The sequence below is a fragment of the Denticeps clupeoides genome, chromosome 5 (assembly GCF_900700375.1).
Source record: "Denticeps clupeoides chromosome 5, fDenClu1.1, whole genome shotgun sequence".
Taxonomy (NCBI): domain Eukaryota; kingdom Metazoa; phylum Chordata; class Actinopteri; order Clupeiformes; family Denticipitidae; genus Denticeps; species Denticeps clupeoides.
The window spans coordinates 7,367,959-7,394,701 of NC_041711.1; the positions used below are offsets into that span (position 1 = coordinate 7,367,959).

At 43.2% G+C, this 26,743-nt stretch overlaps 1 protein-coding gene across 7 annotated transcripts in view; it reads right to left on the reverse strand.

Annotated features, from left to right (window-relative positions):
* Window positions 1–449: 449 nt before the first annotated feature.
* The window catches only part of ascc3 (activating signal cointegrator 1 complex subunit 3), a 131,061-nt gene continuing 104,767 nt past the window's right edge, over window positions 450–26,743 (reverse strand). For 4 of the 7 annotated variants that reach the window (XM_028978934.1, XM_028978932.1, XM_028978933.1 and 1 more), the window contains 20 exons: window positions 25,877–25,975; window positions 25,491–25,659; window positions 25,146–25,366; window positions 24,815–24,900; window positions 24,573–24,739; window positions 24,082–24,227; window positions 22,783–22,903; window positions 22,283–22,425; window positions 19,877–20,014; window positions 19,561–19,681; window positions 18,969–19,101; window positions 18,582–18,707; window positions 14,828–14,939; window positions 14,297–14,431; window positions 9,377–9,601; window positions 5,144–5,295; window positions 4,024–4,180; window positions 2,985–3,188; window positions 1,645–1,820; window positions 972–1,119 (listed from right to left, as the gene is read on the reverse strand). In XM_028978934.1, coding sequence (XP_028834767.1) covers window positions 972–1,119; window positions 1,645–1,820; window positions 2,985–3,188; window positions 4,024–4,180; window positions 5,144–5,295; window positions 9,377–9,601; window positions 14,297–14,431; window positions 14,828–14,939; window positions 18,582–18,707; window positions 18,969–19,101; window positions 19,561–19,681; window positions 19,877–20,014; window positions 22,283–22,425; window positions 22,783–22,903; window positions 24,082–24,227; window positions 24,573–24,739; window positions 24,815–24,900; window positions 25,146–25,366; window positions 25,491–25,659; window positions 25,877–25,975 — 2,979 coding nt within the window. Of the gene's footprint in view, window positions 1,120–1,644; window positions 1,821–2,984; window positions 3,189–4,023; window positions 4,181–5,143; window positions 5,296–8,133; window positions 9,177–9,376; window positions 9,602–14,296; window positions 14,432–14,827; window positions 14,940–18,581; window positions 18,708–18,968; window positions 19,102–19,560; window positions 19,682–19,876; window positions 20,015–22,282; window positions 22,426–22,782; window positions 22,904–24,081; window positions 24,228–24,572; window positions 24,740–24,814; window positions 24,901–25,145; window positions 25,367–25,490; window positions 25,660–25,876; window positions 25,976–26,743 lie in introns of those variants that run through there. The other 3 variants (XM_028978935.1, XM_028978931.1, XM_028978936.1) reach the window with 2 other exon arrangements.

Genomic DNA, 26,743 nt, shown 5'->3' on the forward strand with positions numbered 1-26,743 from the left:
ACCCTGGCAGGAGCCGTCTGCTGACGGCCGCCAGCTGCAGGATTTCAGGTGTTAAAAGGGCGACGCAGACCCCAGAGAGACCCCCCCTCCTTCCTCCCTGCTCTGGATAAATATTTAAAGCAGTGCAGCATTAATATTAATACATGGGCGGAGGAAAAACAAAGGAAAATGGAAGATTTGTACAAATGATGTGAATTAGGATACCACGTTATTATGGTGTGATTACAGAAATCTATAGTTAAAAATAACTCATATCGCCCACACATCATGATGTGATGTTTGCATGCATTAATATTATATGCCTTTATGCAATTTTAAAGGAGCTGTTTGAATGGGAAAAACATCAATAAAGAAAACAAAAGCAGAAACAGACTACAACACTCAACAGAGCAAAACTGGAGCGTGTGTGTGTGTGTGCGTGTTGTGGCCATATAAAGATATTCAACACAACTCTGTTATCTCTTTATTATTTCAAAGCAAATTACATTGAACAAAACTTCCTGAAATGCAAATTTATCATGGCAACATGAGGAAAAATACAGCAGATACTTGATGTGTGTGTTTCACAATTTTAGGCAAGCCCAGCAGAAAAGGAGCAGAAACTGCTGCACCGTGTTAAAACAGGCAGTATCCACGAAGGGCCGCAAAGCGAGGGTGTAATTGGGAGCATTTGGAGAGACCGTGCGGAGTCCACAAAACAGATGTGACAGCTTGGCACAGACCTGACCACCCCATCAGGGAGCATGTTTCACACACCTGTAGTGAATTCCTCACCATCTCTACTCCAAACACACACACGTTCCCGAAAAGAATCAAGCATTGCTTCAGCTGACACACTAAACGTACTACAGTTAAACACAAAAGAAGCTCAGAACGAAGAGTTTCCCTTCAAAATTACTGAATCGGGGGGAATGATTCAGGCTCTCCGGATGGAGGTACTAGAGGTATGCCCTATTCTGATGGAGGAGGGGTCACTCCAGGGTCAGATTGGCGGCAGTTCCAGACACCTCGCTGTTGACCTGGGCGGAGATGCTGGTAGGCGTGACATTGAGGAGGAGGTCGTACTGCTGGTCCAGCCCCAGGTAGCTGTCGCTCATCAGGTAGAGTGTGTAGATACACCTGGAAGAGACGAAGAGTCAAACAGAAACTCATGCTGACTCACACTCTCAATTTTATTCTTTTCCTTCGATCCTTTCAACTTTTCACTGGCTGTTGTCCCCAGTTTGAATGGTATGAACGTCTGCTCATTCTGTTACGTAGCCAAAAAGGCAACAAGTTTCAGTAATTTAACCAGAATATCTGTGTTTTGTTGTTTCATGTCCTGGATCAAATTAATTAATCACTTAATGTAATTGTACGAACCATTTTCAGTTCAATCTCAGTGATCAGCTTTGGAAATTTTTAACTATCACAATAAAAATGAGAAATTAGCCTCTTTTGTGTGTATTATTTTACAGCATTATTACGTGGTTCACTGCAAGTTAGCAAAGAGCAATGGCTGAAAATTGAGCTGAGGAGGCTAGTGATAGTCATGATTTTATGTTAATACAAAATATAATGTTTTCTCTTTCTGTCTGGCAATAAAAAATAAATAAATAGAGAGAGAGTGAAATTGCAGCGTGAATATGTTTGTTAGTCCCACACCTGCACGTCTTCTCTGGGGTGTAGAAGGCCACAGACACAGTGCTGTGGTTCCTGACGTAGCCCACTCGCTTCATGGCTAGCAGCTCTCTTCGCTCCACCTCCCCCAGCACCAGGAACCAGCCCTCATCTTTGGGCTTGGGGAAGCAAGGGGCCTGGGCCTTACTGTCCTGTTTCCTCTGGAACACATTTACAACTGATAACTGTTAACATCTTACAAGTTACACATTCAGCTGAATGTCAGCATTCATTACTGTAATAAATAATAAATTTTATACTGTAATACAGAATCATCAAACATAACAGGAAGCTGAAGACATTTTAACTGATCCCCAACCAGCAAATCTGGGGAGAAAGCGTTATTATTTCATCTTGGTCAGTGTCATGCCTCTAGTCAACCATTTAGGACGTTACAATTAACTGTGGAGTTATGGAGGATTTCTGTGGGGTTGGGGTGGAGTTACAGTGGATTTGGGGTGGAAGTACTGTGGTGTTGGGGTGGAGTTGCTGTGGTAGCGTTACTGTGGAGTTGCAATTGAGGTACTGTGGCGTTGTGATTTGGAGTTACTGTGGAGTTGAGGTGGAGTTGCAGTGGGATTGGGGTGGAGTTAAAGTGGAGTTGGGGTGGACGTACTGTGGCGTTGGGGTGGAGTTGCTGTGGTAGAGTTACTGTGGAGTTGCGATGGAGGTACTGTGGCGTTGCGGAGGAGTTAATGTGTACCTTCTATCCCCAATCCGATAGGTGGCTTAATTGCTGTAGTTTCATCACTAGGTGGGACTGAAGTCTGGTCTTTTTAAAAGGAGGCCAGTTATGTCTCCCAGGAGAGTCCCATTCGGGGAGTTGTTTCTGCCTGCCAGGCTACACACTGACTCTGGTTCAAGCCCGGAGATTTGACTTCCATGCCACCTCCAGTCATCTCAGTGTGGGAGCTTCAGATGGACAATGGAGTTGCCAAAGCCTTGTGGAGGCTTTAGTTTCTTTGTTTATTATTAAAATAAATACTTTACATTTTATTTCCTATAGTTCTTTATCTAGGTCATTGATTGCCCCAGGCTCGGAAAGGGGCCATTCTGGGCAATTTCTGGTTGACCTGGACTGGATGACTTTACAGCTCTATACATTTTATTTTACTTACTTTGCCCATGAGAAACACTTTCTTACACACATTCTGTCTCTTCAGTGTCAAAGCCCGGAAAGGAACTGCGGAGCATTAGCAAAGTGTCTAATCCAGTTTGGGTCCAGATGAATATATACATGACTACTAATCACATTATCTGGTCGTGTTTCAGTTTTAGAGTATGAAACTCTTGGTATTGACAGTCCCTGGAATGTGTGGACTCACCCTCTGATGAACAGCATTGAGTCTGCGCAGCTTCACCTGCAGGACGTACTCCTGGTCGGCATGAACCTCCAGCCAGCTGCTGCTCTCTCTCAGGCCAGACGCAGCGGGGACAGGTCTCTCTGTCTGGTCCCCACTGTTATCCCACCATCCCTTCACACTCATAACCACCTCCAGCACTGGCAGCTGGGTCAGGAAAGTCAGTGCCTAGGAGGGAGAAAGAGAGATCATCAATGATTTTATAAGCACATACCAATCTGACCAGTGAAATAATCATCTGCTTAGCAGTTAAACAAAAGTGCAATCCTCTGTTTCACTAAAGATTCTTGGATCCAGAGGCTTGAGGCCAACAACAGAAGCAACCAGGCGGACATTTTGAGTCGCCTGGGGAATATAACATTACACTAAGCTTCCAGGTCGCTAATGCTAACATCAGTTAAGACAGGATGAAGACAAGAGAAGAGATAGATTCAGTGATTGAGGGGAGAAAAAAATATTCAAGCGCCTCTTCGGCTGCCTGTATTAGGAACTGGGAGAAGGAAAATAATAAGGGCTTTTCAGATTCACCCCGCCAAAGCTATTTCTGCGAGGATTACTCTTCCTTAGCGAATCAGATGAGGACGCGGCAACGCATGTCGTTATTTAATTAGCGCAGTGGCTAGCCATGGGGGGGCATGGGGAGGAAGGCGGGGGCAGCCAGAATACTGATGTGGCACAGGCGGCAGGGGCTGCTGGGGCCGGACACTCTAATTACAGATGCAATTAGCAGCTCGACTGGTGTGCTAAAGCCACTCATTTGGGAGGTAATTGGGGATCCTGGCGCTACCTGGGAGCTGCTTGGAAGAATGCTGCAGACAGAACATGACGGCCTGAGTGTGCGCTTGTGATGGAAAGATAATCTGTGCGTCTGAAGCTAATTATGACATAAAAGTGTTTAATGAATGAATGGATATTATATAAAACACCATTTTGGGCTGCTACTCTTGGCACCAGCACTGTACACTGTGATCGATATTAAAGTAGTTGATTCTAATTTTGTTACCTGGGAAACCTGACTTGGATGAAGTTCCTCCCTCACCATGGAGGTGAAGACGTCCTCCCTCCCATTGCAGGCAGCAATGAGCTCGGGAAGCCCATCAATTGGTCCATCACAGGTCCCACCCATGCCTTCAGCCCTCCTACCTCTGGAGTTCCACCTCCTGTTGAGAACAAAGCAGGAAAAAAATGTGATCTGTCAATCACACAACCAGCTTGAAACAGCCCGCCCTCCTCCACTTCCCGCTGTCTGAGCACAGCAGGAGGTCTTACTTTCCCATCAGCCCCCTCTTTCCATTTATATTGGCTTTCGGCAGAATTACACCATGCCATAGGGCATGGTGACACTGATACTCTTTATCAGAACGTACAAGAACTGTGTGCGCGTTGTGTGTTGAGGTTCTGATGTATGTGCATTTGTCTGAAGATGCTGGTGTATGAAATCCTTTTGTTTAGGTTTTTTTTTTTTTTTATAAAGACTTGTGCTTGTCAGTTTGTTTTGGGGCTAAATGAATGAATTTGTGTATTGTTCTGTAAGCGTGTGTGTGTGTGTGTGTGTGTGTGTGTGTGTATGCATGCATATATGCATGTGTGTGGTACTGCTGCGGTGAAATAACATACACCAAATGTAGCATAAGGGGTATTTTTATTCATATGTAAGAGTCTAGGATAAGACCGATATAATGTGTTTATTATAAATGTTTACCTACCTCTATATAACACATCAACTATTAAATATTAGTATTAGTCAACTATTAAGTATAGTGTTAAACCCTATTTAATTTTTTTCCATCTTTATATTTTGGAGCTACATACACACACCACACCATACACATGCACCATACACACACATATGTTTATTTGTTTAACAAGTGCAGTTATTGCTTAATTTTTCTATGTTTGCAGAAGACCAGCTTTTAGTGTGTGGTGGCATGTACAGGTGTAACAGGTTGAGTTTTACATTGAAGTTTTACCTTGAAGGTATATAAGTTTAGTAAGCAGTGTTCTAGAATTGTCTAGGTATTGTAGGCTGTGTTTTCCCCGTATTTGTGGCATATAACTGTGCTCCTGTTTACATTTACAGTACTGTGGTTTTTTACTTGTATGAAGGTGCTGATTTTTTGTACCTGAACAGGTAGAGGTGTTGCTGCTCTACATGCGGCAGGGTGAGCAGAGAGGAGTCATGTATCCACCTGCCCTGAACAATCATCTGCACCAGGTTACAGATGCTGAGAGTCGAAACCAGCCAGCCCTCATTTGCTGCTACATCCAACATGGCCTACAGGAAACAAAACACACCATTACCAGTCCGTAATCCATATCTACTCACACACACACACCAGCCACCAGAGCCCACACCAGCAGAAGCAGGCTCGATATGTAGCTGGGTCGCCATCATTTTCCCAAAGTGTTGAAATGAAAGCATCAATCAAACACGCGGCTTTCTAATCATTTCTGTTCCATCTGCTCCTCTCTTAATTCTTCTCTGTCTCCTGGCCACCCCTCCTCTCGCCCCCTTGTCCTCTGCCTTGGAGGTTAAAGTTTGCTAAGCACAGCTGCGGAAACCGTCTTAATTAATCAAAAAGTCATTTCCTCTCTGTTACTATGACTAAAAAGCACCTTGAGCAGCGCGGCCGGCCTGGCTGACTTAATCAAAATGCTAATGCAGGACAAATTGTGATTAACATTTCGCAGTAGCTGCTTGGGCAAATTGATGACAAAAAGCAGGCTGATGTCATTAGATTCCTGGGGAGGGCAGTGTGGTGGGGTATGGGAGGTAAAGGTGATGGTGGTGGCTGAACAAATGACCTCTCCAATGAACACTGGCCACAACAAAATTGAAACAGCAGAAAAACCACAGCAGGCCACCTCGCTGTTAACAAGATGGGAGGAATCTGGCCTGATATACAGTGTGTGGGGTGGTAGTAACCTAGTGGGTAACATATTTGCCTATGAACCAGAAGACCCAGGTTCAAATCCCACCTACTAGCATTGTGTCCCTGCTCCAGGGGGACTGTCCCTGTAACTACTGATTGTAAGTTGCTCTGGATAAGGGCGTCTGAAAAATGCTGTAAATGTAAATGCAAATGTATGAGTGTACTGGTTGAGCAGTACATGTAGTCTTTGTGTGATGTACAGAAATATATATGGCAAATTAGCTTGCGTTACTTCTGACCGAAGGTAGTTTCAATCACTGAGAATGAGGAAGTCGGGTGGGTGAGAACTGGCAATTATTTCCCATGATCTCGTCTCTCGACTACAGTACAAGTCTCACATGCAACAGTGCTTTGAAAATATGGTTATATAAGTGCTAACTAGGAGTAATGGTCAGCAGAGTTTCAGGCGTAAACATCTATTATTCCACATTCATTACCTGGGGCCACAAGAAATCTATAAAAACCCCCTTTCAAGAAAGATGCTGTCTACATTCAGGGTGTGGATCCTGGAGAGTGGCTTTATTTATTACATGGCTCGCAGAGGCCTGTGAGACAGCAGGTAGCTGTAATGCCCTCTAATGCCCACAGACCTTCACTTCGGGAATAAATTTCACTTTAGCTGTAAACCCAGTAAACAAATACAGGATACATGTTTACATACATAAATCCCCTAATGCTGCCCTGTGTCTGGTTGCCTGAAATCTGCCACTGAGAGCTCAATACAAAGCGAAACATGCAGATACACTCGATATGTCCTACACAGCTAAATAGATTTATTAACTAACTAAAGAAACAGAATAATAATTTCATGAATTAGAGTGTCAGTGAGCTGTGTTGCATTGGTAAGAGCAGCAACAGATAAGCGAGGACAGCAACACAAGCTTGATAACATTTCAACCACAAATTCGCAAAGTGAAAACCCTTCAGCATTTCCAGTTTTCTGAGATTCCTTCAGATACTTCCTGTTTGATAGAAACAGGGTATATACAGTTTTACATTATAACAGAAGATTTTGCTCCTCAATTTGATGAAATATTGTGAAACTGCAATATCAGTCACTGCTGGCAGAGTTCTCGCTATCAATGAGCATTTGTTACCTGGAAGTTTTGCATGGGTGCATGTGTGTGTGTCTTCAGGGGATCTGCGCTCAGCTGTGTAGTGCAAAGCTGAAAAACATGCTGGGAAATAAAAGACAGGCTGCTGGCTTCAGGCTCACAGCCTGGCACAGTTGGAATCCAAAAAAGTAACCACATGGACAACCGAGAACAATCCCTACCTCCCCCTCACACACACACGCACGCACACACACACACACACACACACACACACACACACACACACACACACACACACACACACACACACACGCAGGCACACACGCGCACACACACAGAGGCCTGTTTTCGCAGGCATGGACAATGGCTTACAGATCTGTAGGCAGCCGTCTTCAGTGTGAGCCAGCGTGAGCAATCTTTAAAACACACAGCTACAGAGAATCAAATGCTCAGACCCAGACAATCACTAGCAGATCCCATAGCTCTGAGATCAGGCATGAACAATCAACAGCTGCTTGCTAACGCCTCCACAGGATCTGGCAGATCTGTGGGTCGATGTTTGTAAGACTGTTCTGCGGTCGGTTTTAAATGGTTCCCTTAGACTGGTCTAGAGCAGCTATTACAGGGCAGGGAGTAAGTGTTATTTGGCTTATTTATCTGGATGAGTCTGTGTTTGGCGATTGGCAGTAAGCTGGCATCAGCATTCTCTTCAACACACTGATGTTCTCTCTGCCTTTATTCTGCCAGCAGTGCAAGGGAATCTCTGTTTGCTTGATCTTGGCTATAGAAGCGCTTGGAGTGTAATAATGCTACACTCAGAGTCTAGAAAAATACAAAGAGCCCATAAAATCCAACTAATAATCCCATAAGAGCCCATAATCACCCAAAACCAGTCTTCCAAACTAATGGTGAAGCTAGAAAGGCCACAGCAGAATGGACAAATGGACAGAACGGTTTCCTCTACCCAAGCCACGCATGTAGCTGTGCTTGGAGGTTGGTTCTGTGGACCCATTAATCATCTTTGACTCTTTTAAAAATTTAGTCTATTTCCCAACAATTAGTAATTGGATGAAGAACAAATAACCTTCATCTGGACACAGATGTAGAAATTAAAGGCATCCAGCAATTTCTCCCGAAGAAACAGATCAGTTCTGTTAAAAATCCCATACCTTGGTTTTTGGCCCACAATTTCAGTTCTATCTTGGTACATGTTTTGTGCATAAAGAGAACAATGTACAGGTTGTTTGCTTGTGCCATGGTAGGACTATTCAAAAGCATTTTTTCGATAGACAGTTTTGCTGTGGTGTGTAACAGATGTGAAATGCAACTTTAGAACAAGCTGTGTTATGTGGTGGGTGGAGCTATCAGCCTGCCCTTGTTGAGTTATACACCGCACCTGGACTGAAGGTTTTACTTTCAATTCTGAACAGAACAATGACTGTAAGGACCGTGTTTCATGTCTGAACATATAGAGTCATTCAACAGTGGTTAAAAGGTTAAAATACTGGGAAGTTAATAAATGCCGAATAAGATGAAGGATCCCAGCATTTTCTAATTCTCATTGTGTCACTTCCAGCTCAGCTCCAGTTACAACAGGGTGAGAGGGGGGTGAGTGGGTGGAGGCACAACAGTTATTGGACATTAACCCGCCCTCCCCATGAGTTACTGTCCAATCACTGGACATTTCCAGAGAAATTTCAAAATGGAGTACCGCGGCCAATATGGGCCGCATTGGACCGTGCAGGGTGGAGTAAAAGAGCCATGGTTGCTCCAGTTAGGTACTTCTGTTATATGGCAGTAAATGGTGGGTTTGTGTATGGTCAGTAGGGTCTCAGGGGCCTTGTATGTGTCAGTGTATGTAAATAAAGAACGACAGACCACATCTTCAAACACATAAAGGTACATTGATTAGGCATTAAAGAACAGAACAGAATACCTACTGCCTGAACTAAAATATGAGCCAGCGAACAGGCGGTGCAGAGGAAGACGAGCAGCACTCAAATAGCTAATCTGTTAATCTGATGTCAGATCTGGCTCTGGAGGGTGTTTTTCAGGCTGGGGGAAGGGGTGAAGTTTTTCCACTGTTATCCCCGCAGAGGTCCATCCAACACATGGAAATACGCTCATGGCTCTCATGTGGCCCCAAGGTGGAGGATGAGGCTTTTGTGCTACAGGAGAGAAGGCGTGGGCTTTTGATTGTAAATGGCAGCAAAGTCTCCCCACCGCCACCCCCCAAAGAAGGAATAGCGTAAAGCACACCAGACCAAAGGAATCACACACACCAATAAGACTGCGGTAACCAGTACGGTCACATTGATATAAAGAACAAGACACAGGAAATTAGGTATATACACACAAACACACACACCTGGCAGATACGTATTGCATTGTCCAGTACGGTTTTAGTATCAGTGATGTAGTCGGAGCAGGGCAGCATGGCTCGGCTGAAGTGGGCCTGCAGCAGCAGGTGGGTTTTTGTGTGGGCACTGTCGAATGAGTGGGGTTTGACCTGCAGGGGGAGTCGCTGAGCCAACTCGCTATTCAGCTGATCTTCATTGTGCCTGACGGGGAGCTCAGCGTACTCCTCAGCATCCTGAGAGCGAGAGAGAGAGAGACACACAAAAATATACTCACTGTCCACTGAAGTAAACATCAAAATTAACCTTATTAATTAAAAATTCTGATACACACCACAAAGCAAGCTACAATTATTTACCAGCTCCGTCATACTCAGACACTAATGCACAAGATAATACAAAGTGTTAAAATTTCCTTCAATATTCTTTGTATCTTTGTTGCACTGCATTTAATATCCTGTGTTTAACTATTTAACTATATTCATATCAGCAATAAAAGTGGCCCCTACTTCAATTAGTTAAATAGGTCTGCAATATTGTATTTTCATGCAAGTAATAATTTTGGAAACCTAATTTCTGCTAATCGTGAAATTTTGACATGTAAGTAACAGAATAAAAAAACCAAATTCATTTTAGACATGATTTTCACAACTATGTTTGTTCTGTGGACTGTGTCATGACATTCACGGTTTGGCTCAATTTGTGCATAAGAGACATACAAAAGAAAGAACGATAAATGGAAGATGCTGAAAAGAAACGGATGAACACAAAAGTTAAAACACAGCAGCACAGCACACGGTGCACACAGTGAAATTTGTCCTCTGCATTTAACCCTTCACCCTGAGTGAGCAGTGGGCAGCCATGACAGGCGCCCAGGGAGCAGTGTGTGGGTATGGAGCTTTTGCTCAGTGGCACCTCAGGGGCACCTTTGCGGATCGGGATTCGAACTGGCAACCTTCTGATTACGGGGCCGCTTCCTTACCTGCTCACGACATACACAATGAAATGTGTCCTCTGCTTTTAACCCATCACCCTTGGTGAGCGGTGGGCAGCCATGACAGGCGCCCGGGGAGCAATGTGTGGGGACGTTTTGTTCAGTGTCACCTCGGCAAACCGTCCCCACACACTGCTCCCCAGGCGCCTGTCATGGCTGCCCACTAAAGATGAAAATAAAAAGTCAAACTGGCTTTGATGGGCCATGTATAGTTGCCATCTGCTGGTTCTATTAGGCCACTCCCATATCTAATATCAAAGGCAGATTTCCTCAGCCATCTCACGACAGAAACCCCTGTATACCGTTACAAAATATTTTATGCAGATCTTAAACTAGTCCTCCTTTCTGGATATGTAGAGGAATGAAGAAACATGCTGAAAGTTTTTTGCCATGATGGACGTCTCGCGGGGGACAGATGTACATCTGGCTTCTGAAGTGATGGCATTAATGGAAAGCAGACAGGCAACCCTCCACCTCCTGTTGGTGCTGACAGTGCACACCATCTCCGCCGGACTATTTCTACAGTCAGCGATGCGCAGGCACGCCTCCCGCCCCTAATATCATTCATAACCAAGTTGGCTAATGTACGCGAGAAACAGGAACCAGCAGAAAGATTTGTAACGCTGCCTCGCTTCTATCTCTATCCATCAGCCCTGAAACTGCGGCGGAGACAGGAAGAGGACGGGACCGGGAGAATGACAGTACTTGGGGGTGGCGTAGCGTCTGCATGTGGATCTACAGAAGGTAAAGAGAGATAAAGTTGATCCATAAACGAGGGCAAGAGCACAAAACCTCTCTTCCGCCTCCCCCCCGAGGCGGTGACATTTACACAAGGAAGCGCCACTGACTGATCCCAGATCTGCAGTAATGAGCAAGAAGTGATTTATCCGGCAGAGCCAAGCCCAGCACGGAGGCTGCCGCTGGCCTGTTGCTCTCTACAATGACGGCATTAACATGCACACACAATACTCCGCCTCCCAGGCCACGCTCGGGTTAAGTGGATTCAGTCTGTGCTGTGTAACGGATTTGGCAAAAACAAAAAAACCTGTGGGTGGGGGAGACACTTTCATATTTCCCTGTGTGAATATGGCACGAAAGACTCGGACAGCTCGGCATCATCATCACTACAAACTTCAACAAGATTTCCTCTCATCAAAGCCTCTCCGCCTCCCAAGAACTTTCAACAGGGTTATCACCAAAACCAAAAAACATATTTTACTAATGCCAGGAAGCTTGGGAAAGCTGAAAACTGGGGATATGACACCCCTGGTCAGAGCCTGGTCCCCCCGTCAGAAAGAACATATAGTATTTTCATCTGCCATTTGCTTTTCTAACAGTAAGTAATACAAATCTTGGGTGGTAGTAGCCTAGTGGGTAACACACTCGCCTATGAACCAGAAGACCCGGGTTCGAATCCCACTTACTACCATTGTGTCCCTGAGCAAGACACTTAACCCTGAGTTGCTCCAGGGGGACTGTCCCTGTAACTACTGATTGTAAGTCGCTCTGGATAAGGGCGTCTGATAAATGCTGTAAATGCAAAAATCCACCTCTAGCTATGGGCACTGTCAATTAACTCAAGTTTGTGTGTGTAATTTGAAAATTGTGAGCCTTTACTTCTCTTTCTTTGAGTGACAAGTGGAATTGATTCAACTTCTTTTTACTGAAAAGTTATCCAGCGATATCATGATTCCAACAGCATATTTTTTAGTACAGTGTACCCTAATCTTCACCACCACGATAAAAATGACTGGAATCAGTCATCTGGATGAATGGGAATGAATACATTTTAATAAGAATAACTCACAGTGTACGAGCAACACAGCTAAACTGACTAGACAGAAGGCAGCCGGCCAGGGAACATTTAATAAAGGCAGATCATAATTCTATAGATATAAGAAAGGAACATTCTTTACAACCCAGAATTGCATCAGCAAGAATAAAGAAACAAGGAAAGAATAAAGACTAGACACTAGAATCCAGTTGTACTGGGGCAGAGGGCCAGAATAAAGTGAGAAAAGGGACAAAAGGGGGCGTGTCTGGGCAGAAGGGGCGGGGCTCAGGCTGACTGGGTGCCTCATTATCAGCTACACCACAGTAATTAGGCGACATTGAGTATCTGCAATGCTTTTGTACTGATGACAAGGGGAGTAATTTGTGGGGCAGAAGGGGTGTATTTGGGGGATGGGGTGGTCTTTTGTAAACCTGTTACAGTCTCTCAGGGGGCGACTGGACGCTTTGTTAAATAATACGCCACTAATAAACCACCCTTAGATCACAGTTTAGAATGGAGTCCTGACACACGACACATGGCCAGATTAAGCACACACATACGCGCGCACACACACACACACACACACACACACACACTCACAGCTTTCACAGCATATGGGTACTTGATGTCATAATTATCACACATAAATAAGAAATAGAAAAGTAATAAAATTGCTCTCATCCCAGTCAAAAAAAAAAAAAATTATCCCTCATTAACATGCCACTTCTTTTCAAATAAATTCATTTAACTTATCCAGATATAAAACAAAAACCCTTCACGTAACATTTGTAATACTTTCATTTAGTCATATTTGGTGTTTTATTTATTTTAAACAAATAAAATTAAGAGACATGGCAAAGGTTTTTGCAGAAGACTGGCATGACATTTCACAGCGCACACACACACACACACACACACACAGAGAGCTAATATTAGTTGAGAGTAAACTGTGGCAGTGATAACACTGCTTGTTTTCAGGGCTGACTCGGGTCAGACGTGTCCACAGTAGTAGTTCAGTCGCTGGCCACACTTTCTCCCTATCCGGGGTCATGCAGAGTTCATCCTCGCTGAGAGGATGTGTTGAGCATGAATGAGTAAGTGTGAAAGCGTTTAAGTGTCTGAAAGTGTAAGTAAATGGTCAAGTACTGCAGGAGCTACTTCAGAAAAAATGCAGTAAACAGTCTGAGAAAAGGGTGTGTATATATAAATAAATAAATAAATATGTAATTAAATAAATAAATCCAAAATCTTTGGATGTAAAATACACAATTATGATCACACCAAACAAGGTGTGTGTGTGTGTGTGTGTGTGCATGTTTTTGAGCCATGCACATGAACCCTCGACACCCCCATTCTGAATCACTCCCAGTGGTGAGGAATCAGAGCTGCTCTGCCTGCATTCAATGTGCTCATTACTGGAGCTAATTAATGCATAAATCTGCAGCCGTAAAGCAGAACTCAGCCTGACCAACTCAGAGCGCTGGAGACAGAGTGTCAAACATCACCTCTCCTCCCCCAAGAAGAACCACGCATGTGTATGTGTGCGCGCATGTAAGGACGGGAGCAACATGCTGTCAATGGCTTCATGTCCAAGTGTGAAATGGATTTGTGTCTCAATTATTCCCCAATAGAGAGAAGAATGAGAATCGTGTACCAGGAGGAAGCCTGTATTCTTCTGATGTGAGAGAACCAAGCAGAACTGAGAAAGAAAGGTACTGATCGGAGAAGGACACGGAGAAGAAGGGGGTCAAAGACTGATAGGACCACTGCTGAACTGGCCAACAACTAGAAATGCCATGTGGGTATCGACACTTCCTCAACAATTAGGAAATGTTTCATTGAAAATCAGGACAAGTACTTTTTTTACCAAATACGATGAACTCTAAACACAATACATTTCTAAGACAACCCATTGATTTTGATTACACCAACACATAAGATGGTCAGACCAATCAAAACTGAACAAAGAAAGACCACAAAACTGAATCCTTCTAATTCATCCTGATTATAAAGCTATTATTATTATCATGCCCAAAACACTAAATATGATAATAATAATGCAATTTTGAGCTGTCATCAATTTAAGGAAAGAAACAATGAACATGCTTCAACATGACACCTCATCATTTCCAGGGCAGATTTAAAAGTGAAATATAGTCTGACCGCTAGGATGGTCAGCATGTCGGCGGTGGTTTGCTCTGGCTTCAGACTCTCTTTGAACATGCAGATGGTCTGGTGTTTCAGGTAGTAGTAAGAGGCAATGCGCCCATAGGTCAGCGGCTCCAGGCTGCGCTCATCCTGCAAACAGCAGAAATACAACAGATACAATGTTTCCTTCTCCATCTGGCCAAATATCATATTCTCAATATCAGTCTGATTGTTTAGAGATGTCACAGATGTTATACATCTCATTACCATAACATCAGAATTTTATCCTAATTTTAACTTTTAGCATTTTTGTAAAAACAGAAAGATGTCATTACTGATTATGTATTGATCATTTATAGTTGGAACTAAACACAAATAATTAATCATCAAGTTTGTTTTTTGCAAGCTGTTTGAGGAAAAAACTTTCCAAGTTTAGAAAACATAATTTCACAAAATCACTTGAAACTGCTACAGGGGAAAATAAGCAGTATACATATTTTAATACAAATACCCTGATGCATGTGAATCTGAAAACGACAGGTTTACCTCCTGGATCTGGATGCAGTAGGATCTCTCCAGGTCTTGTAGGCTTCCTTCCACCAGATTGGACAGGTATTTGTTGACAGTCTCACTGCTGACGTCGTCCAAGTTGTAGTAGCTAAGAAAAGAAAAAGTGGACACTGTAAAAACAGCAGAACCCACCTTCAGCTGCTTTATACATCTGAAACTGCTAAGGCATATTTGGTAAAATTACATCCCCAACTCAAACTAAGTAAAAAAGCATGAATTGTGTTACTGTGGTATTACTGCAGAAGTGTCAGAAGCACAGGCCAAAAGTTTGCACACACCTTCTCATTCGTGACCATTTACATTGGTAGATTCAAAACTATGAATAAACACATGTGGAGTTGTGTACTTAACAAAACGTGGAGACCTGGCCTCCACAGTCACCGGACCTGAGCCCAATCGAGATGTATTGGGGTGAGCTGGACCGCAGAGTGAAGGCAAACTCCTTCTGGGAACTCCTTCACTACTGTTGGAAAACCATTTAAGGTGACTACGTCTTGAAGCTCATCGAGAGAATGCCAAGAGTGTGCAAAGCAGTAGAAAGCGTGGCTATTTGAAGAAACTAAATATAAAACATGGTTTCAGTTATTTCACCTTTTTTGTTAAGTACCTAACTCCACATGTGTTCATTCATAGTTTTCATGCATTCAGTGAGAATCTACCAATGGTCATGAAAATAAAGACATAAACACATTGAATGAGAAGGTGTGTCCAAACTTTTGGCCTGTACTGTATGTTAGGTTTAGAGTAAAAGGAGATGGCACATCCACTTTTAGAGCTAATATCCCTCTGAAGTGATTCCTCTGAAGGTCAATGCAACCTCTGATTACCACCCTTCACCGGCGAGTTGGAACTCCTTTATCGGGTCGATGGGCAGGTTTTTTTACATTCTTACAAGAAAAGGCCAAATTGCTAGTCAGTTTGTAGTCATGGTCTTTATTGCTTAACAAAGAGCTACAATAAAGGAAGAGGTGATGTGTTCAGGTGAATTGTGGCTGTATTAGGTTCATATAAATTTAATCATTTATAAAACACCACCCCAGCCTGTAACCTCACTTTAACTGAAGTTTGCACAAGCTCATTGTTACATTGTTAAAAGCCCCCCACAACTACAGATGGGTTCTGTGCAAATGATTGCCAGGTGGGACACAGGGGTGCAGAGATCACTTCCAAGCACAACTTCTCGTTGTAAGAACTACCACATGAACCTCAGGAACAGGAAGTGCCAATACACACTCAACTGTAATGACGTATGAGAGTGAGTGGATGACAGAGTGAGCCAGGAGGAGAATGGAGCTTCCAATTTGTAAAATGATTCAAATATGTCGATTTAGCATTTTTATGCAGAAAGCATTTGGATAAAGAGAACTGTTAGAATGTGTGGTAGTGATGGATAGAGCACAACAGAAATAGAGAGGAAGGAATGTGTGTAAATGTGTGTGTCAGAGAGAAAAAGAAACCAGATGAGCGAGAAGCATGATGTAATACAGTAGGGGAGGAATGAAAGAAATCGGTATAGCAGTTAAACAGAAGAATGAAAAGAGGAAGAGAAAAGCAGTGATGTTGTACAGCAACATCACTGCTGTACAGCACGTGGTGACACAATGAAGTTAAGAACAACTAAACCCTCAGAGTGAAGGTTTGCAAAACAGAAATGTTCAGATGTTAGATGTTTAACGCAAAAACTGCTGGAAGCTGCATTACACTAGTCAACTGGAATGAATGGGGATGGTCTTGGCTGTGGAGGTAGGCAGTGCTGCGCTAGAAAAATGCACATACACATTATGGAAATAGCCACATGCGCTCCATAAAACACATAAAACCTGAATCAAGACGGAGCCCACAGCACCACACAAATAAATAAATTAGGCAGACGCTCTCCATCCTCAATCTCCACACAGCATGTGCTCTTCCCGTCACCGAGCGGAATTTATGGAGGCAGCGGTCACCGTCCTGCGTCAGGAGAGGACACGGCGAGGACAGACGAAATATTTATACCACCATTAACAGGCGGAGCCGCGCAGTAATCACTGAACTATAGGTCTGTTTGTGGATTTGGAGGATATTCTGGTGTCCTCCAGCTGCTCATCAATAACAATTTCACCCGTTTCACAAAATCACATCTGCTCACAGTCATCTTGTACATGTGAATGTAGAGGTAATTACACAAATATAATACACACATTATACAGCTACTACTGTGCGTCAAACAAATGATAAAAATGTGTGGATGTCTGTGAAAAACAAGATATGGTTGAACATCTCGCCACTCCCATCTTTCTTGGTCCTTGGTACAGTATGAAGTTTCCACTTGGGTTCTAGGCCAGGGAGCTAATATCTGCTCCTGTGTGTGTGCTGCTGCTCGACCTCAGGCTGGATGTCTTGCCTCTCTTTCACACACACACACACACACACACACACACACACACACACACACACACACAGCCCTTGCTGCGTGAGAAAGCCATCTCTGTCATCATTATCGGCGCTCTGCTCCTGATGAGATTGCGCTGTGGGCCCAGTATGGGTGTTTATGAGACCCCCGGGGCCCGTCACCTGCTGCGGGAGACAAACGTCGGCAAGCCCCCCACCTTCCCACCCAGAAATAAGGCCAACGGGTGACTCATGACTGTTGAGGGACTGCTGGTGTCAAGGTGACCATTTTCGGGTGCTGAGGATTTTAATGGATGAAGGGGAAAAGCGAGATAGATGGAGATGAGTGACATTCAATCTCCCATCTCCGTTGGGACCAGATGTCCTCTGTACAGCGCATATCTTGGATCGGTCTTTTAGATGTCAGTCTCAGTTCTTACCTTAATTCTGCATTGTTTCCCCAGCACATGCATCACTATGCAACTGCATTTCTTTACATTTCTAACTTTAAACACTTTATTGTCATTGCACAATCACTTAGTACAACAGTACAAATAAATTGAGGATGCTGCTTGAAATTCAAATGCTGGATCGTGCAACCAGTGCAACATGCACCAATAATTGTGCATGCATTACATGTCTCTTCGCAAAAGAAATATATCTGCCAATTACCATACTATCTACTTATGTCACCTGAGGAAAATGCTTCTAATTCACCAGTACACTGCTGGTCACACCACTGTCATAAATTGACACAACGACAGTGAGAACCGGTGTCCAGTAGTGTGTGGAGTGTGTGACACGCTCACAGTCTATAGTGTTTAACTCCAGCGCCGTTTACCAAGAGTGTTAGGGCACAGTCAGACCTAACACTGTTAAATGTGAGTTGACAGGCGTGCAAATGCCAGCACTTTGGAATGTCCTGGAATTATCTTCTTCAATTCACAGCAGATGTGTGCGTCGTCCTATGTGACCCCTAGAGCTCAGAGGGTGTGTGTATGTACGTGTGTGTGTGCTAGGTTTTACACCACTAGATAAGCTATGTCCACAACAACCTGGAGTGTTGCCATGGTTATGGAGAAAAAAAGGAATCTTTGTGGGGTTGGAACCACACAGGGGTATGGTAAGTCTGTGTCTCTGTATTTCAAGGTCACGTACATTTCAAAACAGCGCCCCAGTAGAAGAAGAAATTCTGATAGGTGTTTGTGTGTCATTAGGTAATGTGACCCCCATGTTCGTTACAGTTTACTCATTTCAGTTGTGTTCAGTCAAATTTGTTCAAAAAGATTGACAGCATGACAATGACAACTGGAATGTTTGTGTGTTAACACTACACTTGTCACCTGCCCTCTGTGAGTACCTGGGGTTCATGACCAACCGGCGGAAGAAGTATGTCCAAGTGATATAGTCCATGGCATCTTGCTTGGAGCCGATGGTCCCCACGGCAATTTCAGCATTCAGGTGGTCAGACAGGACGCCCAAGAGACTGGAACACATGGGGTGGTGGAAGTAAATGTTCAAGCTTTTATTTATTCTCTGTGATGCTTGTGAACATGAGTTTAGTGATGATGGGTTGACATATAATCTGAAAATGGATATGTTAAAAATAAATAAAGCCCTAGTTAAAGTTGTTTGAACTCAAATTTTATATAACAATAATTCAAAATATTATGACAGTTTTTCAGTAACTGAATTGTAACTGAAGACGTGTGCGTTAACACTGGCACCGGCACCGGCAGCGTCAGACCTGGACTCTACTGGAAATGGCTCGTACAGGAACTTCTTGTAAAAATCTTTCTTGATGTCGTGCACCAGGATCACAGCTTTTCCTTGGTCATCAAATTGAGGCCTCCCAGCTCTGCCCATCATCTGCAGCACATCTGGGGAAAACAGACACACACACATCAGTGAGAGTGGTCTCCTGAAAACAGTGCACACAGACTGTACTCTGCAGTGAGAAACATGTCCTGGGACATCAGACACATTCTTTCTGAGGACCTATATTGCAGTAGCTACACATTAGAATTCTGAATACAGCTATACACCAGGATCTTGTTAAGACTAAACACTTTTAAAAACTATACATATCCCCTATACATTGGGACAAAAATGTAAGTGAAAGTGAAGTGATTGTCATTGTGATACACAGCACAGCACACGGTGCACAAGGATTCTGATTACGGGGGCCACTTCCTTAACTGCTAGGCCACCACTGCCCCCGGGAATGGTGTGTGTGGAATAAATGTGTGGATAGAATTCTTGGTACTTTATATATAGTCCACTTTTCCTTATTAACAGATATAGATACCAGTAACAACACAGACAGACAAGACACACACCTGTGATGGGGTAGTCCACATAGCGGCGCGTTTTTCCATCGTAATACTCTGTCCCCTTCACTACAACCAGGTGGGCGGGGAAGTTCACGCCCCAGGCCAGAGTGCTGGTAGCAATGAGCACCTGAGACCCCAATCACACAACCTGCAATTGCCTTCACTACATTCATTTAGTTATGTGTACATGGCACAAACCTGTTACCAGCAGTAATGATAATAATAATAATAAAGAAATATGCTTTATCTTATGATTGACTGTCACTTGCTGAGGTGTTATATTTTGTGTGTTTGACATTTCCCTTTAGAATATATCAGCTACCTGGATCTTGCAGTTTACAAAAAGCTCCTCCACCATTTTCCTGTCCCTCTCGTGTAGTCCAGCGTGGTGCATGCCTATACCGAATGCCAGGGTCAGCTTTAGGTTGGAGTCCCTCACCATAGCAATGATGTCAGTCATCTGTTTATGGGTAGAAAAGAAAGAACAGCACATACATCAGCAGTATCAGGGAATACAGAAACTGGTGTCTGGAGAGAAAACAAAAAAGTCAATTAAACTAAACAAAACTATTTTCCAGGGGCAGGGCCGACTAAATCACAGCTCTCCTGTAAATCTGTGAGAGCCAGAAGCACTGCAGAACAGGGAACGGAGAGGAAGAGGGAAGGAAAGAGGGAGACAGACAGCTAGCCCCAGCCGCCTGTCAATCAAGCAGTGGGGAGCTGAGCTGCTACACGGCCCAGTTCAGAGGACCAGCAGGGAGCAGCATATATCACTGGAACACACACACAGAAAAACACGAGCACAGGGACACACATAACTACTCACATTAAGTCTGTACACTCTATACTAGTCACACTTCCAACAAATATATATGTTTGTCATGTAAAATAACTGACTACTTATAATCTATCATACTATTGCACTATATCATATTACTACGCTACTTTAGCAAGATGTATATGATCGAATTGCTTACATACATATCTATACAGTATGTATATTTTGCACATGGTGAAGTAGCTAAATTGCAGTAGACAATTACAGTAGACAAATTGTGGCAGAAGAGATTAATGTCCAGAAACAGGAACACAATGAATACAACCAACATAAAGCAAAAAAAAAAAAAACCTTGATAGGGTGCAGGCAGTTCTAAAAAAAACAGCAGTGTTCTGTATAGGCAATTAATATAAATACTGTTCACTGTTTAATCAGCACAACAAACATTCCAAATCACAGTTAATTTCCTAGTCAATTTTATAGGAAAGGGAGACAGGAATAAAATAATTTTGTACTAAATGTATGGTCTAAAAACAAAATCTTTAATTAAACGTAAGATTTGGTTCTTTCTCTAGCAGCTTTGCAGTTTTTTCATGAGTTTTGTGTTGCACATGGGGTATTGCGTTGCAGATGGTGTATGGCTCTTTCAGAAAATAATTTTCAGTTTGATAGCTCATATCTGGGGTCTATTGTTTCCAGCATCTGGGTGAACCAGTCTTTATCTACTGTATAAATGGGCACCACATCTTTGCATCTATAATTATTTCCCAGCTCGTGGTACTCTATGCAACGCGAAAAATACAGCGCAATTTCTGTGGTCACACAGAAGTGATGAAGGTCTTCTTTGTTATCTTCTGGTTCATAGGCAAGTTACCCCCAAAGGCTACTACCACCGTACATTCATTGCAGAAATGAACTGTGGGTAAGTCGCTTCCCATTGCTTACATCAGAAATTCAAACACTCCCAAGTTAAGTCGGATGTGAAACAACGATTGGTTGACCTCTGCTCCTCAAATGTTGGGCAACATATACTTGGCATCCAAATCACTTCCAAATGACTGAGGAGACATGAGCAGTTTTCAAGACAACACATATGCTGCCGTCTTGTAAGGGGTGGTTTGTCAGGCATCGTCTTACAGGAAACATTTCAATTAATCAATAAAACTGATTTATTGCCCAACTCTAAACATGTGGGGATCTGAAAAAATATATCTTGATAATTCATCACTTCGAATCAAAAAGGACTTTACTGTGAGTAGTGCCTCTGAAATATAAAAATGTAGCCAATGAACATATGGACTTTTGCAGCAACTAGTTCACTCATATTATTGTGCATTTTATACATACACACACGCACGCACACACACACACACACACACACACACACACACACACACACACACACACACATATATATGTATGTTTATTTCCTAATGTAGGTATGAGTGAACAATGTATGGTGGGGCAGTTTTATTGTTAGTTGTACTCTGTTATATGGGTTGCATTGTATTTAAGCAGGGAGCTGTGTATGTGTGTCCTCTTTGCAAGTATCCTCACTTGCAGGAGAAGATTCGAGTGTTTGTGCTGAGGAAGGCTGGTGGCTGGGGTAATTACAAACTAACATTTCCCTCATTGCTGAATAATTGAGTGCTGTAAAAATATTAGCACACCACCAGCGCCAAGAAAAACTTAAAGCTCAAAAAGCCTTCTGCTCACATCTTGAAATAATCCGTAGGTATGCAGTGAAAATGGCAGGAGACGACTCTGCAGTACAGGTGCTGTTATTAGACTAAAACCACTTTCTGGGAGAAGGAAAGAAGCCAGCTGAGCTAGGAGACATGGTGGATGGTATTTGGGAAAAAAAGTTGGAAAGTCAGGAACAAACAACGAGATGATATGAAAGGAATCAGATAATCAAGGGTAAAAAAGATCTAAGACGAATCTGCTCACATCTCGCTCATCTTGGTGCAACCACTGCTTAGGGTCATCTTCAGTGGCCAGGAAAGCAATCAGGTCCAGGGCAGTCAAACGCGTCTGTCGTCTTGATGACACGAAGATCAGGGCAGGCTTGGCTGGAGAGTGACTGCGGATGGCTGGAGTGGGACGTGGAGGGTTAGTCTGTTATTCATTACCAGTTCTCACCTTATCAGAGCTGCATTTGCGGAATTTTGCTTCAACTCTGAACTCTTCTGATGGAAGGAAGCTACTAGTGACATGATCACAGTGATAGGTTTCAATGAAATCATGAGGTTTCAACAAAAAACCTTTGAACAATACTATACTATTTAATATAATTCAGTATATTAAATAGGTGATGAATATTAACAACACTGCACAGTGTCATATTGTTGAAAACGATTTATCACTATACAATTTGATGCATTTCAGATTAATCCCAGGCTTTGATAGTTGTTTCAACTCAACATGTGTACAAAGGACAGTTCGAGTACCTTGGAACACAGGTTTGTTCATGGTGGCCATGCGAGGGCAGTAGTGTTGCCCAGGGAAACCCTGAATATGCACCTCCAGAGGGACTGGCCGCACAGAAGGGCGGAAATTGAACAAGCCCACCTGAGGACAAAAGAGAGACGGTTGGAGAGAGACAGAGAGTAGGAATCGGAGGGAAAGGTAAAGAAGGAGACGGAGGCAGGGAGGGGGCCAAGGGGAGGGATGGCGCGAGCAGCTGGCTCTCTTCCCGGCCGTGTGGCCCATCTGGGGGTAATTACAGCCAGTCATTGTGGCCTGTCCCTGGGCTCCGTTCTCATACAAGTGGCAGAGGGCTGTGCGCGTGTGTGCGCACACATTTAAAAGCCTGGATAATAGATTGGACGGCTCGCGCTGTGCCCTAGTCAGATTTATAGAGACCAGCCCCCCTCCTCCCTCCCCCTGGTCTCCCCAGTCCCCCCCGTTAGGTACCATTCGTCTGCCAGGAAGGCTGGTTGTCTGCAACAGTAAAACAACGTTTACATAACCACTGCCGTATGTGGTCCTGCTGGACTACAGAATGCGGCTCGGAGGGAATGAAGATAATATGACGTTCACAAAAATATAACACACATGCAAGCAGACACTTACACTCCATATGGCACTTAACATTTTGAGTTGGACAGCATCACACAAGCTTTAATGTGAGAAACAGACTGTGAGGAATTCAGTGTCATGATAAATGCAGCACAACAACATGGTCCTTTAACTGGTGATGCAGTACACAATAATGGTGGAATCATAAACAACAGGCGATCAACTGATCACATTCATTTAATTGTTTTTAAATTATGTAAAAAAGTTATTGCTCACAATTTATAGATAGCATTTGATGAGAGCACTCGACAGATAAAAAAAAAAATAGCCCCCCCCATTTTTTTTATCTGTCGAGTGCTCTCATCAAATGCTATCTATAAATTGTGAGCAATAACTTTTTTACATAATTTAAAACGACACACCTCTGGAACCTTTTTTTGTTTGAAAAATAACCAGACCCTTGAATATTATGTCATTAAAATGAATACGTAGCAGAAACTTTAACAGTGATTATAACCCTCAGACAACCAAACACAGTGTAAATTAGCCATAGCCATGTCAAAGGTGAAAGGTTAAAAACAGCAGTAAAACAGTGTCTGTAGACAAAGTGGATGTTTATAGGGTTCAGAGACCTTTGGCACCAGAAGGTGCATAACTGAAATGAGAGAGGATTGAGTTCAGGCAACAGCAAAATTGGGATGCGGTAATAGTTACTATAGAAATCTCACCTGTCCAATGCCCAGCCAGTCAGCGAGGTCTCGGGCATTAGCCAGGGCAGTGGATAGCCCAACCACTCGAACAGCCTTTGAGGTGTGGGAGGAGATGAAGTTGGTTCTGGAAACAATGACCTCCAGCACTGGACCTCTGTCCTCCCCTGTGCAACCAAATTAGAATGACTGACATGGAACATGAGAACCGGTCCGTCTACACAAACACTTTCAGTCCATTTACTATTTTATGACATAAACAAGACCTTAGTGACCTTAATGATCAATTCCAAATTTCTCATTTGATCCTGAGTAACCCTGTTTCTAATCTAATTGATGATTCTCATTAAATGCCAAAATTTAACACACTCATGTACAGTATGTACATGAGTGTGTTCAACTTCATAACTGATGCAAAACAGCAGGTCTGAGATCAAACCAGAATAATTACAAGCACACATCCACCTCTGTGATACTGGCTTCAGATGCTGTGAGTGTGTGTGTCTGTGTACCTAGCAGGTGGATCTCATCGATGATCAGGATGGCCACTTTTTGCACGTAGCTGCGGTTCTGCCAGCTGCGACTCACACCATCCCACTTCTCTGGTGTGGTGACAATGACATCGGCCTGGGATACAGCGCGCATGTCTGGGGTCACATCACCCGTCAGCTCCACCACCCTGGGAAAAAACAGAATATGTAGTAAGATTTACATGAATGCATGTATACACAAACACACACGCACACATACTTACTTCCGACCCAGTTTTTCCTCTATTCTGACCTTCCAGTCCTCCATTCTTTCCCTTACCAGAGCTTTTAAGGGTGCAATATAAACCACCTGAGAAACCACACACACATGTTCAAGACCGACATAACACTGTTTTACATAAATAAAACAACATTTTATTATCTTTGTTAGCAGCATTAGTTTGAGTGATGAGCACATGAATGTTAATAAGGTGTTTTGTAGCACTGTTAAGTAACACACTCAGCCCATTAAAGCATTCATTAATTAAGCCATTTAATTAAAATAAGAGGGAGACAGACAGAGAGAGGTAGCGATTCCCAGTGCAGTAAACAGACCTTTGAGGTGGGGTACTTGTTGAAGACTCTGAAGATGGCCATCTCCGCAGCAATGGTTTTTCCAGAGCCCGTTGGTGCCCCCAGCAGGACATTGGTGTCAGTGTGGTAGAGTGTGTGGAAGATCTGTGTCTGGATGGGGTTGAAGTGGGTGAATTTGTACAAACTCTCATATTCATGGTTCCCAAGAGCTGTCACTGGCAATGGCTGCAAGTCCAGGAGCTCTGCAAAACACACACAAGCCTAAATATGATCTGTTTGATGCTCATGCCCTCTCTCAGCAATGATGCCTGCATGTTAGGTGTGTATCTGTGTGATCCCGGATGTGTGTATGCATGTGTGTGTTACCTGTGTGAGGTGGGTGTCTCTCGGGCAGTATCAGGTGCTGGAAGTTGATAATGCACACGGCCTCGGAGCCTAGCCAGCGGTCAGAAACAGCCCTGATGTAGTACTGGGAGGGCATTGGCTCAAAGATGGGGATGGTGAACACCACCTGCTGTGGTTCACCTGTCACCACCTGGGTGGGGGTCAGAGAGAAGAGTCAGGGTTAAATTCAGGCAGTCAATTTCAGCATTTTACCACAAAAAAGAACTAATAAATATGTTAATTAATAATATTCTATACAATACACAATTACGAGATACATTCAGAACTCTGTAATTAAGCATGTTTTTAATGGAATGGTAAATGGCCAATAACATTCTAGCCCATTCCCCAGATTTACACACACTCACCTGCTTCTTCTGCAACATGAAATATTCAGAGTGGTAGATGTGATCATTTAGCGGATCTTCCACCCACAGCCACCAGGGCTCTCCTACAGAGCCGTGTACCTGAGAGAGAGAGACTTATTTTTGGAGAGGTTGCAGCAATCATTATTCCTTCCATTTTCTGTTTCCAATACTTGTGTCCATCTCACAAGTATTTATACAGCCCTGAACAGCATTGGCATCCAACTAGCATAGCAGCAAAGCATCCAACTAACCAAAATGTGTAATCTACCGTGATTTTATTTTTTCTAAATTCTTCCTAAATGAGATGAATCAGTGAATAGCTACAATATAGTCAAAGTAGAACTAATCCTGATGCAAAAGCCTTGGATGGCGAGCTCCCCGTCAAAAGAACACAAGGGCCAGTGAATGGATGATGAGCATGAAAATTAAATAAATCCCTTAACCTTCAGTCACCAGATTTGAGGCAACTATGGAATACTGTAAGGCAACATCTTACAGATCTCAACTACTGCTGTGATAAAACACAAAATTACATGTGTCCGATGAATCAGGCTGGCAAATAAAGATAAAAATGACACATCTTATATATACATCCACTCAGACTGGACATCATCATATTAAAGGAAACTATGTAGACAGGACATGGTAGCCCCCAGAAAATCAGTAGATCCTGTGATCCCCCTCAGCCTTAAAGAAGTGAGCTTATGTCCCGCTGGAAAGAAATACCACACCGACACCCAACCATAGGAAATGGAGTTTATGGTGCTTGAAAAGTGTTGGAAAAACATCTGTAATCCCATCCAGTGTACAGCCCCTAAAACGCTCACTCTGACCATGTCAAGGAACCTCTTTTTGTGTGTTAAAAAA